Source organism: Aethalodelphis obliquidens, unplaced genomic scaffold (genome assembly GCF_003676395.1).
Source record: "Aethalodelphis obliquidens isolate GAN/ISIS:26980383/991018 unplaced genomic scaffold, ASM367639v1 scaffold9, whole genome shotgun sequence".
Classification (NCBI taxonomy): Eukaryota; Metazoa; Chordata; class Mammalia; order Artiodactyla; family Delphinidae; genus Aethalodelphis; species Aethalodelphis obliquidens.
This window is the reverse complement of record NW_020837953.1, coordinates 27,035,455-27,050,865: the sequence shown is the minus strand read 5'-3', so window position 1 is coordinate 27,050,865 and position 15,411 is coordinate 27,035,455. Positions and strand designations below refer to the sequence as shown.

The 15,411-nt window shown below is 43.1% G+C and overlaps 2 protein-coding genes across 10 annotated transcripts in view; one reads left to right on the top strand and one right to left on the bottom strand.

Moving 5' to 3' along the window:
• YARS1 (tyrosyl-tRNA synthetase 1) overlaps nucleotides 1-11,097 on the bottom strand; it is a 31,285-nt gene extending 20,188 nt beyond the window's left edge. For 2 of the 5 annotated variants that reach the window (XM_027109261.1, XM_027109259.1), the window contains exons 1-3: nucleotides 10,286-10,451; nucleotides 7,008-7,154; nucleotides 6,696-6,871 (exon numbers count right to left, since the gene is read on the bottom strand). In XM_027109261.1, coding sequence (XP_026965062.1) covers nucleotides 6,696-6,871; nucleotides 7,008-7,154; nucleotides 10,286-10,342 — 380 coding nt within the window. In that variant the 5' untranslated portion in view covers nucleotides 10,343-10,451. Of the gene's footprint in view, nucleotides 1-6,695; nucleotides 6,872-7,007; nucleotides 7,215-10,285 lie in introns of all 5 variants that reach the window. The other 3 variants (XM_027109256.1, XM_027109257.1, XM_027109260.1) reach the window with 3 other exon arrangements.
• The window catches only part of S100PBP (S100P binding protein), a 31,764-nt gene continuing 27,041 nt past the window's right edge, over nucleotides 10,689-15,411 (top strand). The window contains exons 1-2 of one of the 5 annotated variants that reach the window (XM_027109264.1): nucleotides 10,689-10,794; nucleotides 13,743-13,784. The gene's annotated coding sequence lies outside the window, so the exon portion shown is untranslated. Of the gene's footprint in view, nucleotides 10,795-11,212; nucleotides 14,167-15,411 lie in introns of those variants that run through there. The other 4 variants (XM_027109263.1, XM_027109262.1, XM_027109265.1 and 1 more) reach the window with 4 other exon arrangements.

Below are 15,411 nucleotides of genomic sequence, written 5' to 3'. Positions count from 1 at the left end.
AACTTCAGTTCAAGATAATGTCAAACTATTTTACAGAGCGGCTTTTAATCAATTTTATTACTTAATACTCTATTTTAAATTTTGCCAATTTGGTAAGCAGGAATGGTTTCTCACTGTAATTTTAACCTGTATTTCTTTGAATAATAACCAAGGGGGTTAAGCAAATGTACTCATTGTTTGGTTTCTTCTGTGAAATGCCTATTTAAGTTTTTCCCACTGGATTGATTCATTTTTGACAACTGATTTTGCAGTTTTTGACATATAATACTGGACGTTACTCCTTTGTCAGTTATATATGTTATAAACATCTTCTCCCAGTTGGTGGCTTGTCTTTTTACTTTATCTTACTTTTGATGTACTGAAGGTCTTAACTGTAATGAAGGTAAATTCATCTATCTTTTCCTGTGATTTGTGCTTTTGGTGTGTCTGGTTTAATTTTCCCTGACCTGCAATCATAGGACAGCTTTATACATTGTCTTTTTTGTTTTTTTGCAGTACGTGGGCCTCTCACTGTTGCGGCCCCCGCTTCCGCCGCGGAGCACAGGCTCCGGACGCACAGGCCCAGCGGCCACGGCCCGCGGGCCCAGCCGCTCCGTGGCATGCGGGATCCTCCCGGACTGGGGCACGAACCCGCGTCCCCTGCATTGGAAGGTGGACCCCCAACCACTGTGCCACCAGGGAAGCCCTATACATTGTCTTTTATATGTTTTGTAGTTTGGCCTTTACAATTAAAATTTTAATCTACTTGGAATGAAGGGATCATCTTTTTCCCTATGTGGATAACCAATTGTGTCTGCACCATTTTTTCTTAAAAAGTTTATTCTTGCTCTGCTGACCTGCAATGCCAGCTCTGGCATATATCAGGCTTCCATATTTGTGAGGATCTATTTCTGAACTCTTTATTCTGTTCCAGTAGTTAATTCTCTATACTCATGCTATATAAATGAAAAAGGACTTGGTATATAGAACACACAAGGAACTCTTAAAAAAAAAGTTAAAAAATGGGCCAAAACACTTGCATAGATACTTGATTAACAGAAAAGGAAACACAAATAGCCAACAAAAACATGAAAATAATTTTTTTTCAGTAAATATTTTCAGATATTTTATCACTACACTTGAAAGGTAGTTTGGGTGGGTACAGATTTTTAGGTTGGAAATTCCTCTCCTTCATAATTTTAAAGGTTTTGCTTCAACCCCTTTTAGCTTTCACTATTCCTTTGGAGAAACGCAAAACCATCATGATTCCTGACATTTTGTATGTGACTTCTTTTGTCCCTTTGGAAGTTTGTATAATACTTTTTTTTTTGTCCCCAGTGCTTTAAAATGTCAAGATAATTCACTTTATTTATTAATTGATTGATTTATTTTTCATGTGGGATCTTAGTTCGCAGACCAGGGACTGAACCTGTGTCCCCTGCAGTGGAAGTGCACAGTCCTAACTACTGGACCACCAGGGAAGTCCCAAGACAATGTACTTTAGTGTGGGTTTATTTTCATTCGTTTTATTAGGCACTCAACAGGTCCTTTCAATCTGGAAACTCATGTCCTTTAATTGTCCTTAAATTAGTACTTCATTTCCTTCCCTCTGACTCTTTGTTCTCTTTTCTGGAACACTTATTACTCAAATATTGGACCTTTTGGCCTAGTACTCTAGTTTTATCTTTTCCTTTTTTTTTTTCCCATTGTGGTCTGTGAGGCCACAAAAATCAAAATTCAAGCACATACAATTCAACCAGCTCCCTCAAGGTACATGTAGTCTTAAGTGTTCTTGTATTTTACAGATTCTAAGACACATTTTTTTAAACATTTAGCATCTCTGAAATCTAGGTGACTTTTTAAAATAAAGGCATGTCATAGATTAATTAGCAATGCTTTTTTTTGTTTTTATTTTATTTTTTTGGCTGTGCCACATGGCATGTAGAATCTTAGTTCCCTGACAGGGATTGAACCCGTGCCCCCTGCAGTGGAAGTGCAGAGTCTTAACTGCTAGACTGCCAGGGAAGTCTCTAATTAGCAGTATTTTTGAAAGCATCTTAGATTAACTGAAATACAAATCTCTTTGTATTTCCACTTTCACTTGGTTTCTGGACACTGAGTATTCTTTTAAAAAAAAAAAAAACATATTTATTTATTTTTGGCTGAGTTTGGTCTTTGTTGCTGTGCGTGGGCTTTCTCTAGTTGCAGCGAGTGGGGGCTACTCTTCATTGCGGTGAGCAGGCTTCTCGTTGTGGTGGCTTCCTTGATGTGGAGCACGGGCTCTAGGCACACGGGCTTCAGTAGTTGTGGCTCACTGGCTCTAGAGCACAGGCTCAGTAGTTGTGGCGCACAGGCTTTGTTACTCCGTGGCATGTGGGATCTTCCCAGACCAGGGCTTGAACCCGTGTCCCCTGCACTGGCAGGAGGATTTTTAACCACTGTGCCACCAGGGAAGCCCGCCACTGAGTATTCTTGACTAATTTGCCAATTCATTTATTTGAAGCATCTAGGAAACTTTAAAAATATTTTATCCAGCATTTTTTTTTTAATTTATTTGGCTGCATCAGGTCTTAGCTGCAGCACGCCAGCTTCTCTTTAGTTGTGGAGTGCATGCAGGCTCCATAGGGAGCGGGCTCAGTAGTTGCAGCATGCAGGCTCTAAAGTGCCGGCAGGCTTAGTTGCCCTGCAGCATATGGGATCTTAGTTCCCCAGCCAGGGATTGAACCCTCGTCTCCTGTATTGGAACGTGGATTCTTAACTACTGGACCACCAGGGAAGTCCCTTATGCAGCATTTTAAAAATGCTTTTCAGGGTCTCCCTGGTGGCGTGGTGGTTAAGAATCCACCTGCCAATGCAGGGGACGTGGGTTCGAGCCCTGGTCCAGGAAGATCCCACATGCCACAGAGCAACTAAACCTGTACGCCACAACTACTGAGCCTGCGCTCTAGAGCCCATGAGCCACAACTACTGAAGCCCATGCGCCTAGAGCCCATGCTCTGCAACAAGAGAAGCCACCGCAATGAGAAGCTTGTGAACCGCAACAAAAGAGTAGCCCCCACTCGCTGCAACTAGAGAAAGCCCGTGCACAGCAACGAAGACCCAACACAGCCAAAAATAAATAAAATAAATAAATTAAAAAAAATGTTTTTCAGCAGGAAGGTTGGTCAGAGTACCTAGTCTGCCAGATTGTTGGAAACAAAAGTTCTTATCCACATCTCAACCATGCTTACAGTTTTTTTGTCCATCTCTCTGGGCTGTATTCTGGGTGAATTTCTTAGTAGAGGCAGACCTCGTTTTACTGCACTTCACTTTATTGTGCCTTGCAAATACTGTGTTTGTTAAAAATTTAAGGTTTGTGGCAAACTCCTTTCATCAAGCAAGTCTATCGGCGCCATTTTTCCAACAGTGTTTGCTCACTTCATGTCTCTGTGTCGCATTTTGGTAACTTAAATATTTCAAACTTTTTCATTATTATTATATTTGTTATGGTGATCTGTGATCAGTGATCTTTCATATTGTAGGCATACCTTGGGGATATTGTGGGTTCAGTTTCAGACAACTGCAAGGAAATGAATATTGTAATAAAGTGAGTCACACAGATTTTTGGTTTCCCAGTGCATATACAAGTTATGTTTACACTATACTGTAGTCTATTAAGTTTGCAATAGCATTATGCCTAAAAAAATGTAATACCTTATTTAAAATGTAATACCTTATTTAAAAAAATCTAATACCTTAATTAATAAATGTTAAAAAACACTAACCATCATCTGAGCCTTCAACAAGCTGAAATTTTTTGCCATAGTGAAATCAATAGTTTTGCGAGCTTCAGACTTCATGAGGTTTACGGAAAGAAGCCATCTCCATAACATAAAAGTGCAAGGTGAAGAAGCAGGTGCTGATGTAGAAGCTGTAGCAAGTCACCTGGAAGATCTAGGTAAAATAATTAATGAAGGTGGCTCCACTAAACAACAGATTTTCAATGAAGACGAAACCACCTTATATTGGAAGAAGATGCCATCTAGTACTTTCATAGCAAGAGAGAAGTCAGTGCCTGGCTTCAAAGCTTCAAGGACAGGCTGTTAGGGGCAAATATAGCTGGTAACTTTAACTTGAAGCCAGTGCTCATTCATCATTCCAAAAATCCTAGGGCCCTTAAGAATTATGCTAAATCTTCTCTGCCTGTGATGTACACATGGAACAACAAAGCCTAGGTGACAGCACATTTGTTTATAACATGGTTTACTGAATATTTTAAGCCCACCATTGAGACTTACTACTCAGAAAAAGTTTCTTTTCAAAACATTACTGCTCATTGACAATGCATCTGGTCACCCAAGAGCTCTGACAGAGATGCACAATGACATTAATGTTGTTTTCATGCCTGTTAACACAACATCCATCCTGCAGCCTGTGGATCAAAGAGTAATTTCGACTTTTAAGTGTCATTATTTTAGAAATACATTTCGTAAGGCTATAGCTGTCATAGACAGTTATTCCTCTGATGGATCTGGGAAAAGTAAATTGAAAACCTTCTGGAAAGGATTCACCATTCTAGACAGCTATTCCTCTGATGGATCTGGGAAAAGTAAATTGAAAACCTTCTGGAAAGGATTCACCATTTTAGATGTCATTAAAAACATTTGTGATTCATGGGAAGGAGTCAAAACATCAACATGAACAGGATTTGGAAGAAGTTGATTCCAACCTTCAGGGGTGAAATTGAGGGGTTCAAAACTTCAGTGCCGGAAGTAACTGCAGATGTGGTGGAAACAGCAAGAGAACTAGAACTACAAGTGGAGCCTGAATTGCTGCAATTTCATGATAAAACTTAAACGGATGAGGAGTTGCTTCTTACGGATGAGAGGAGAAAGTGGTTTCTTGATATGGAAACTACTCCTGGTGAAGTTGCTATGAAGTGTAGAGAACAAACATATCGACACCAAGGGGGGAAAGTGGTGGTGGTGGGGGGTGGTGGGATGCATTGGGAGATTGGGATTGACATGTATACACTAATATGTATGAAATGGATAACTAATAAGAACCTGCTATATAAAAAAATAAATAAAATTTTAAAAAGATACTATGAAGACTGTTGAAATGACAACAAAAGACTTAGAAGATTACATAAACTTAGTTGATAAAGCAGTGGCAGGGTTTGAGAGGATTGACTCCAATTTTCAAAGAAGTTCTACTGAGGGTAGAATGCTGTGAAAATGTATTGCAAGTTATAGAGAAATTGTTTCTGAAAGAGTCAATTGATGTGACAAACTCCACTGTTGTCTTATTTTAAAAAACCGCCACGGCCACCCCAACCTTCAATAACCATCACCCTGATCAGTCAGCAGTCATCAACACCAAGGCAAGACCCTCCACCAGCAAAAAGATTATGACTTGCTGAAGGCTAAGATGATGGTCAGCATTTTTTTAACAACAAAGTGTTTTTATTTTTTAATTAATCTATTTTTAAAATTTATTTTATTTTTGGCTGTGTTAGGTCTTTTTTGTTGCATGCGGGCTTTTCTCTAATTGCGGCAAGCGGGGGCCACTCTTCATTGCGGTGCATGGGCTTCTCATTGCAGTGGCTTCTCTTTTTGCGGAGCACAGGCTCTTCGTGCGCAGGTTCAGTAGTTGTGGCTCGTGGGCTCTAGAGCACAGGCTCAGTAATTGTGGTGCATGGGCTTAGTTGCTCCACGGCAGGTGGGATCTTCCCGGACCAGGGCTCAAACCCATGTCCCCTGCATTGGCAGGTGGATTCCGAACCACTATGCCAAAAGGTAAGCCCATGACAAAGTATTTTTAAATTAAGGCACACACATTTTTTTTTTAGACATAATGCTACTGCACACTTAACAGACTACAGTATAGTGTAAACATAACTTTTGTATGCACTGGGAAATCAAAATATTCATATGACCCCCTTTATTGTGATATGTACTTTATTGAGGTGGTTTAGAACCAAACCTGCAATATCTCTGAGGTATATGCTTTATTTAAAACTCTAAATGTCCAACAGTGGGGAATGTAAAGAAAGTTAAGTTAGATGAAGTAAAAAAAGAAATCAACTTGTAAGCAAGATCTGGGTTCACATGATGGTCCTTTTACTTACTGGCTGCATGAACTTGGGAAAGTTAAATCTGAATCTATTTCCTTATCTGTGAAATAGGATAGAACAATGCTTACCTTAAAAAGTTGTTCTAAGGGTTTAAATGCAAAAGCGACCATTAGAGTGATACATGGCTTATTTGAGAGCTTAAAAAAATTAAAGAATGTGGAAACTATGAGGCAGCGGGCAGGGGATAGGGGGAGTGGGCGGCAGTTACTTAGGAAACTGTACATTAAAAAATTAGGACATAAAATTATATGTATGTTAATGTTACAAATATAAATTTTTCTTTCACATTTCTTTTATCATTATTTGCTGAGGCTGGAAGAAGAAAGTGAGACTGAGTTTTTCACCACTCTCCCATATGCTGTGAGGTCTGCAAGGCCAAGGACTTTGTTGTGGTTACACTTATATTTCCAGCAAACAGTATGGTACCGAGGCATTTACTAGTCAGTAGATTTTTGATGGATGAATTAAAAGGACAAAGTGTATACAATTTTTAATGGTTCTTAACAGGTAGAGCCCAACAACTTCTAATCCTTGACTCCCCAGGCCTGTAACTAGCTAGGAGCACCAGAGCCACAAGGAGGGTGGATGACTGAGCACTTACTTGCTGAGCTGGTAATCAGTGCCTTTGATGAACCTGAGCTTCTCCAAGGGTACCCCAATGCTCTCCAGCATTGCCTTGATCACATTCTCATAATAGCTGGTTCGGAGTTCTAGAAGTTCCCATGGGGCCTTCATGTTATCCAGGTACGCGTGAAGATCCGCAAACAGAATTGTTACCTGGGCATAAGAGATAAGGGGCCATCAAAATGTGAATTCGTCCAAGTACCTCCAAACAAGTGAGGTAAGTCTTGTTAAGTCTCTCTTTTGGCCATTGCCCAAGGGCAACTGCTTGCTTTATAACATTAGTTCTTACCTCACATCCTGCTTTCAGGAAGTCCGCGATCTTAGACATAGGCACAAAGTAAGCCACATGTGGTTTGCCTGTGGTTGCTGTCCCCCAGTAAACTTTAAGTTCCCGCTCCTTCAGTATCTCCTTCACCTTCTCTTCCCCGAGAACCTCCTGTTGTGGAAGCAGAAGAGCTGGTTTAATGCCAGTGCCCCACCTTGCTCATCCTTTACCCTGTGACAAGGAAAACAAAGGTATGTTTCACTGAGGGTCCAGGCTCAGAGCCAGCAGGGAGGTCTAGCCAGGCTCTCAGTGCTGAGTGACAGCCAAATGAAGCCGGTGCTCTTGCCAGTACCACTCCAGTGCAGACACTGATGTTAGGGGAATGGAGCATGTCTCTAACCGTATCTTCCCCTCCATCTACTTTTAGCTCATGCTCCTTCCTTTCACAGCCAATTTCTTGAAAGGTGTCTCTCATTCTGCTCTCCATTCCTTATCTCCCCTTCTAGTCTGAATTCTACACAGCATCACACCACTGAAAATGCTCTTGCTAAGATCACAGATGGCCTCCGTGTTGCTAAATTCAGTGAATACTTTTTAGTCCTCACTCCCCCCGAAACAATCTCCTCTTTTGGTTTTCTCTATTTTACTGTCTTAGTTTTCCTCCTACTTTTCTGGCTGCTGGGACTCAATTTTCTTTGCAGCTGTTCTTCTTCCTAATCATTTAAATAATAGCAATCCTTGGGGCCCTATCTCTTCTCTTCTTACTCTACATTCTCCCTAACTGATCCTCTTCAGTTGTTTCAATTACTACTTATGAGCTAGTAACTACCAAATCTCCTGCTCACACCTATATACATGTACTTGTTATCAACCCAGTTAATTCAAACACAACACGTGCAAAATTAAACTCATGCTTTCACCTTCTTACCTCACTCCCCAACCATCTTTTTCACTTAGTTTCACCCCAGTGCAATAAATGGTACTATCATTCACTGAGTTGCATAAGTTACTGTGAAACAGCTCTTAAGTCCTCCTACTTCTTTCCGCCTCTACACCACCAACCTAGTCTTGGCCATCATTAGAGATCACACCAAGATAACCGTAATAGCCTCTTAACAGGTCTCCCATATCTATTCTTGTTCTCTCCAATCCATGTCCCAAAAGAAAGCCAGAGAGGTCTTTAAAAACCAAAATTTGATTAACTCATTCACCTATTTAAATACTTTAATAATAATTTCCTTTTGCCCTAAGACAATATTGGAAAAATCCTAATAGGCTAGTATGCTGCTGATAAGAGATTTTAGTGTTTCTTCAGGTGACGGTTTGTGGGGGGCTGTTGGAAGCCATGAAAGACAAAAATTGTTTTGCTGGTTTGAATCACCTATTAGTAGGATTTGTTAAAATCTTGTGTTCCAAGCCAGCTGGAGGCTGATCCTCTGAGCCGCTGACTATTTGGATACTTGGAGAGTTTTCACTACTCAAGGAAAGGTCATATCACTTACCCTTTAAAACCTGAGTAAGTCAATGCCACTAGCTTTGTGTGCCATTTCTTCCCAACCTCTCTTTATTTTATGGAGAGAGGTTAGGAAACAAAGGATCTGCCTAAAGGGAAGCATGCAAGAATCTCTGGTTAAGATCAAATTATGAGTGAAAATAACCCAAATGTCCATCAACTGACAAATGCAGAAACAAAATGTAGTATATTCATATAATGGAATATTATTCAGCCGTCATAAGGAATAGAGTTCTGATAAGTGCAACATGGATGAAACTTGAAAACATTATGCTAAGTGAAATAAGCCAGACACAAAAGGCCACATATTATGATTCCATTTATATGAAATGTTTAGAACAGGCAAATTAGAGACAGAAAGCAGATTCATGTTTCCCTAGGGCTGGGGAGATGGGAGGAATGGTCAGTGATTGCTAATGGGTACAGGTTATTTTTGATGATGAAAATGTTCTGGCATTAAATAATGGTGATAATTGAACAACCCTGTTGCTACATCAAAACCCACTGAATTGGGCTTCCCCGGTGGCACAGTGGTTGTGAGTCCGCCTGCCGATGCAGGGTACATGGGTTCGTGCCCCAGTCCGGGAGGATCCCACATGCCGTGGAGTGGCTGGGCCCGTGGGCCATGGCCGCTGGGCCTGCGCGTCCGGAGCCTGCTCCGCAGCAGGAGAGGTCACAACAGTGAGAGGCCCGTGTACCGCAAAAAAACAAAACAAAACAAAACAAAACCACTGAATTGCACACTTTAAAAGGGTGGATTTTATGATATGTTACTTGTATCTCATAAAAAGAGAAAAGCAAGCTGTGGCCTAACTAATGTAACCACTGCCCTTTCTAAAACCCCAATGTTAAACATAGCTTACAAGGCCTTCATGACCTGGTCCCTGCCTGTGCCTCCTAAACAAACACGTAAAATGTATAGGATGTCAGATGGTGGTAAGTTCTATGGAGAAACAACAACAACAAAAGACAGAGCAAGGGATGTGGCAGTTCTGGTGGCAGCGGTTTGTTATTTAAATAACGTGGCCAAGAAAGGCCTTCCAGGCAGCGTGACAGTAGAGGCCTGAGTCAAGGGAATGAGCAACATAAATATTTCCTAGTGCTTGGTCTGCATTTTGCTTCCTCTACTCCAGCCAAGTTAGCCTTCTCTCTGAACCACAGGGTTCTTTCTTCCCTCTGGATCTTGACCTGGGTTCCTTCTACCTGACACGTTTTTAGCCCCCAGTATTCTGGTTAACTTCTACTCCTTCAGTGCCTGGAACCAGCAGGAACACATGTGGAGTGAAGAAGTGATCCGCATCCTTCAGGGCGCAGTTTAGAGGTCACTTCCTCAGCTTTCCCTGACACTGCCCCCGGCCCTCCCTCGAAACTTCCTTTCAAGAAAGATCTCCGCGTAATGTACCTTCCAGTACTTGTTTCGACTGTAATTAAATGTTTGGATTATGGGTCATTTTAAACGTCTGATTTCCTCCAGACATGCTCTGGGAGGGCAGGGTCCGCCCGACGTATCCCCCAGCGCCTAGCACCGCGCCTGGCACATAATAGGGTGGGTGGGGTGGGAGCCCTGGATTCGAAGCCTGGCTCAACACAAGTAACTGCACACTGGAGGTGAGCCTACTGTGATTTCTGTGGGACTGACCGACGGGCAGTGAGGACTGCAATCTCTCTCAGAGCGGCCTCGGCGCGGAGTCCCCGGCCTCACACACTTATGACCCCGTAGCGGGGCTCAGGATCACTGGACCTCCGGCCCCCAGTCCCCAACGGCGCACTTCCAACCCCGAGGCCCAACCTGCAGGTTCCGGGTGATAAGGTGCAGCTTCTCTTCAGGGCTCAGAGCGTCCCCCATGGCTCTGTCCCCTCCGTCTCCCACCCTGAGCCCAGCACTCGCGCCCCTTTCTCGGTCGCCGCCGCCGCCGCGTGCCGGGAACTGTCACGCAGGTCCAGTTAGGTTGCATCAGCTGAACTCGTCGCTCGGCTTGCTCGGCCTGGACCCTTGTCCTCCTACCAGCAGCCAGGAAAGAGTCAGGAGCAGCGAAAAGTCGAGCCGGTCGATGAGACGAAAAGGGGTGGAGCCAGTAGGTGGGGTAAGCGGTGCGGAGGGCGGAGCTGCGGCGCTTGCGCGGGGCACAACCTTCTGAGAGGCGGGGCGGTTTCCTGCCAATCACTGCCTGTTTGCCCTCCCCCTGGCGCTGGCCCGGCAGCCTCGCGGTGGGGGAGGTCGGGGAGGGGGCGATAAGATGGCGCAGGGGGCGGAGTGAGGTGCAGTCGTTCACCTAGGCTTGGGCCCGGCTTCTGGAGGTGAACAGCTGAGGGACGAGGGGGTCGGCGTTCCTCGGCTGGGAGGGGGATGGGGTCGCCTGTTGCTTCTGCAGAGGGCCGCGCAAGCCGTCCGCCCCGTTGAGGGGTTGAGAGGCCCTCACCCTGGCGGGAGAAGGGCTTGTTGTCGTTTCTGAGGTGATGGCGGTCGGGGGGGGGGAGTGTCTCTGCCCCCCACCTCCACGTCGGCGGGCGATAGATGCCCCTCACCCTGCCGAGGCAAAGGGAGGCCGTCTGGTTACCCGAGAGGGGGAGTGAGGTCCGTTCTCCCTACCCAGGGGGGGCGGGGGGGCTGGAGGTGGAGATGGAGGGAGTGCTTCTGCCCTCTACCCCACGGGGCCGGGAGGGTGTCGGTAGGCAGAAGATCGCGGTCTTTCTGGCCGCGCCTTGCGAGCGGGGGGCTGGGGGGTGGAGAGGCTGAGCCGCCCCAGGGGGGAGCGGAGGCCCGGGTCCAGCTGAGGTGTGGGGTGGGCAGCCATCCGCAGGGTGAGGGTGCACTGCGCTGGCCTGCTGGCGGGCCGCTTTTGCTCCTGCTGGGGGAGGGGTGGGCAGCAAGCCCCGCGCTTCTCCCGCCTTTCCCGGGAGGCGGGAACTCTTGGTCTTTTGGGAGGAGGGGAGCCGGAGGCGGGAAGTGCGAAGGCCCAGCCCCGAGGGCGATGCCGTGTCGCAGCGCTTCTGAGGGAGAGCTGGGGGCGGACAAGCCGTATCCTACGAAGGGTGAACTGCGATTCCCCTTCCTCCTAGCGCTGTAGGACTGGAGGCGGCACCGGTTCCTTCCTGGGCTGGAGGGCGGGCAGTTGGCACTGCAGGGTGGGCCCCGGAGAGGAAGTGATTGAGTTGCGTTCCTGCTGCCCCAACCTGACCTCGTTTCCTGTGGATTTGTTAGAGGCTTCAAGCTTTAGCAAACCTATCTAAATCATTTAAAAGACATTTTCTTTTTAAAAAGAAACCTGTTGCTGCAGCTGGGAAGTATTTTGTCTTTATGCCCATGTGGGATGATGTCCTGGCACCCTTATCTAAGCGAAACGTTACCTCAAGCAGAGATTTCCAGTCCTGGGTCGTTTTTCTGTCCTGCAGTGTTTACGGCAAAGGGCATTGCAGAATTCTCAGATAATTTCAGTTCAGTTTGATTTTGATTAAACTTTATGGCCGTTTTATGGAGTGATAAAGCCTACTGAGTGCCTTTAGTGCTGTATGTCTCACATGTATTGCATGTAGGAAAGGTTGGAAATTAAAGGTCATTGGGGAAGTCCGGTCTCTTGGAAATAATCCTTTCCCTTGGCCATACCTGTCAGATCCAGCTTGGTAATGGTCTTGGCTTTAGAGCCTTGAAAGAGGGATGTGGGGTTGTGTCTGGTGTTGCAGTTTTCGTGGCCTTAATAAAATAAGGCTTTGTGCTTTAAGGCAGTAGGTTTTCTTAGGTACGATAAAAATAGAAAGGGAGCCAGTTTCTGAAGTTGCAACCAGGAGGTTAGAGAACAGAGGGAGGGGGTGGTAAACTGAAGTGTGAAGAGGGGGGTGGACAGGTGAGAGAGACATGGAAGGACAGAATAGGGTCACAGAAGGGATGGGGAGCAGAGAATTAAGAGATAGACTTGGGAGATGGTGAAAATATTTTTCCTTTAAAAATAAGGAGATCCTCATATTTCAGATCACTACAAAGCAAGTGCCAAGAAAGGCAGGTGATGGTGGAATGGCAGACAGGGAAGTACTAAGGCTGTCTTGTGGAACTTCACTTTAGAACTTCAGTTTTATCCGGGATTATTTTTCCTCCCTTGCAGATTTATTAAATATCAACTTTCATTAGTATAAGGCTTTTAGGTTTAGAATGCTTTCATAAACATCCCCTCATTTGATCCTCATGATAATCTGTGTTTGAAGTTAACAGTGACTAATTATCCCCCATTTTTCAGAATGGTGTTCTCATCTGTATTGAGGTTCAGAGACTTCAAGTGAAATACAGAGGTCTCTGAATTTTAGTCCAGTGTCTCACTTCAGTGACCGTTAATTTGCAGAATTTGCCTGATATTTCAAATGTCCATACGGCCTCATCTTTAACCAATTTATTGCGACAGTGTGGTTGACAAGATGCTGGGTTAAATTAGAAGGGATTAGAGCATACTGAATAATTTCTTAACAAGCAGGGACCAGGGGAAGTTTCCTATCGGTTTAACAATCTTTTCCTACCATTACTGTGCTTATCTTAAGACTGACTGACTCTTCAGGGGTCAGGGAGATGATGATGGTGGGGTAAAATAATAACCAGCCACTACTAATTTAACTTTTACGTTGTGCCTGTAGTATGCTAAGTACTTTGATGTTCATGATCTCATTAATTCTTGCAACAGCCTTATGAGGTAGGTACTGTGATGGTCCCTATTTTACAAGGGAGGACATTTGAAACTTCAGAATATAATCATTGTATCTTTCCCCACTGACTTCTTAATTTTAAAATGTTTTTATTATTAAATATTTCAAGCATATAAAAATTATAGTTATACCATGTAACAGTAATGAATACTGTTATACCCACCACCTAGCTTTATTGTTTTAGGTCTTTTCTTATTAATGTTTTTTAAAGAAATAAAACATTACAGATAGAATTGAACCTACTCACACCCCCTTGCCATTCCTCTTCCCTCCCCACCACCAGAGGTAGTCACTATCCTGAACTTGGTGTTCCTTATTTCTATTTAATGATGTATATATATGTATCCATATACAATTTATGTTATTGTTTAACAAATAAATTGTAAGAAAAAAAAGATGGGAATCTGTAGATTAAAAAACTCACAAGACCTATCAGCGATTGCAATATATGGCCTTTATTTGGATACTGGTTTTTTTTTATCTTAAAAAATATGACATTTATAAAATAGCTGGAAATATGAACTGGATATTTTATGATGAGGAATTCTTGTTATTTACAGATGAAATGATGTGATTCCTGGGACTTGCTTCAAAATAATCTGGTAAAGGGGGAAGTGGATGGGGCAAGGTTAGCTATGGGTCGATAGTTGTTGGAGCTGTGTGATGCGTATGTGGGAATTCATTATACTATTACGCTGTTTTTGTATATGTTTTAAATTATAATAAAAAGTATTTTTTAAAATGAGGAAATAAAATTGTGAAGAGAATGATTTGTGAAAGTTAAATGTTATATGTATATGGTATTCTGCATGCTTTTGCTCCTAGACCTATTGGAACATTCTATGAGAGAAGCTCAGAAGAGCCAGCTCTGTGCCTGTGGATGTCATGTGGCATAGGAATTGATGCTTTCAGTGGTTATGAAGAATAGTGGTCCTTTGTGTGCACAGTAAAGTTTGCAAGTAGTGATGTTTTTCTTCCAATGAGGTTTGGCCACATTCACAGTTATTTCTCATGTTATTCCATTCTACTTAGGAAATCAAGGGAAGCCTGTGCAAAATAAGGTGGCTTAAATTATTTTTGCCAAGGGACCAAAAGCCCTCTTTGATGTCTGCATCCTTCGTAGTATATTAGAGAGTGTACTGAATGTAGAAGGCTCTGCCATTTGCTTACTGATCCAGGGCAAGTCTATCACAAGGGTGGTAGAAAAAAACAAGAAAAAACATTGTCTTTGGAATTAGACTTGGGTTTGGATCCTTGTTCTAGCATATTAGCTCTGTATACTTGGTATACTAAATGCCTCTGAACTTTAGTTTCCCAAAAGTGAAAATGTATTGAACTCTTCATTTGATTAAGCAAGTGCTTGGACTAGACCTTTTGTTTGTTTGTTTCATTTTTCTTTTTGGCGGCACCATGCTGCATTTGGGATCCCGTGCCCCCTGCAGTGGAAGTGCGGAATCATAACCACTGGACTGCCTGGGAACTCCCAGGACTAGACCTTTTGGAAAGAGTTGGAGAGTGGGGGTGGTGGCTCAGAAAGAGCTTCTCTCGGAAATGTGGCTGCTTAACCCCTGTGCCTGTGATACTTGTGCTTGACACCCACAAACTTCGTTAAGTAAAAGAAAAATTTTTCCAAAAGTAAACTTTTTTCTTACTGCTGCCTAAAGAAATAACTTCACTCTATAATATAACCCAGTCACTGGGCAGAGAAATTACTTTTCATAGAGACACCTGCTTCAGTGCCTAGAACTGTCTCCCAATTGCTGAAATATTGGTAAAATAAGATAAAAAGCCATGGCAACTCTTAAGTTTAATTATAACAGCTTAGTTTCTTTGATAAGATCTGTGTTATAGAGTTATATTGAGGGGTTAGAGTTGTAAAATGTGTCTCACAGTGCGTAGTTTATAACAGGTGCTTAATATTTCTTCCCTTTTTGTCCCATCTCATCTCTAAGATGGACAAGCCTTTTTCTTTAACTTGTTTTTCCCCCAGTTTTTTTGAGATATAATTGCCATATAACATTGTATTAGTTTAAGTTATACAACGTGATTTGATATATGTACATAATGCAAGATGGTTGCCACAATAAGTTTAGTTAACATACATTACCTCACACAGGAATTTTTTTTCTAATGATAAGAACTTTTAAGATCTCTCTTAGCAACTTTAAAATAAAAAATACACTATTGTTAACTATAGTCACCATGCTATACATTACATAGGTCCCTTCT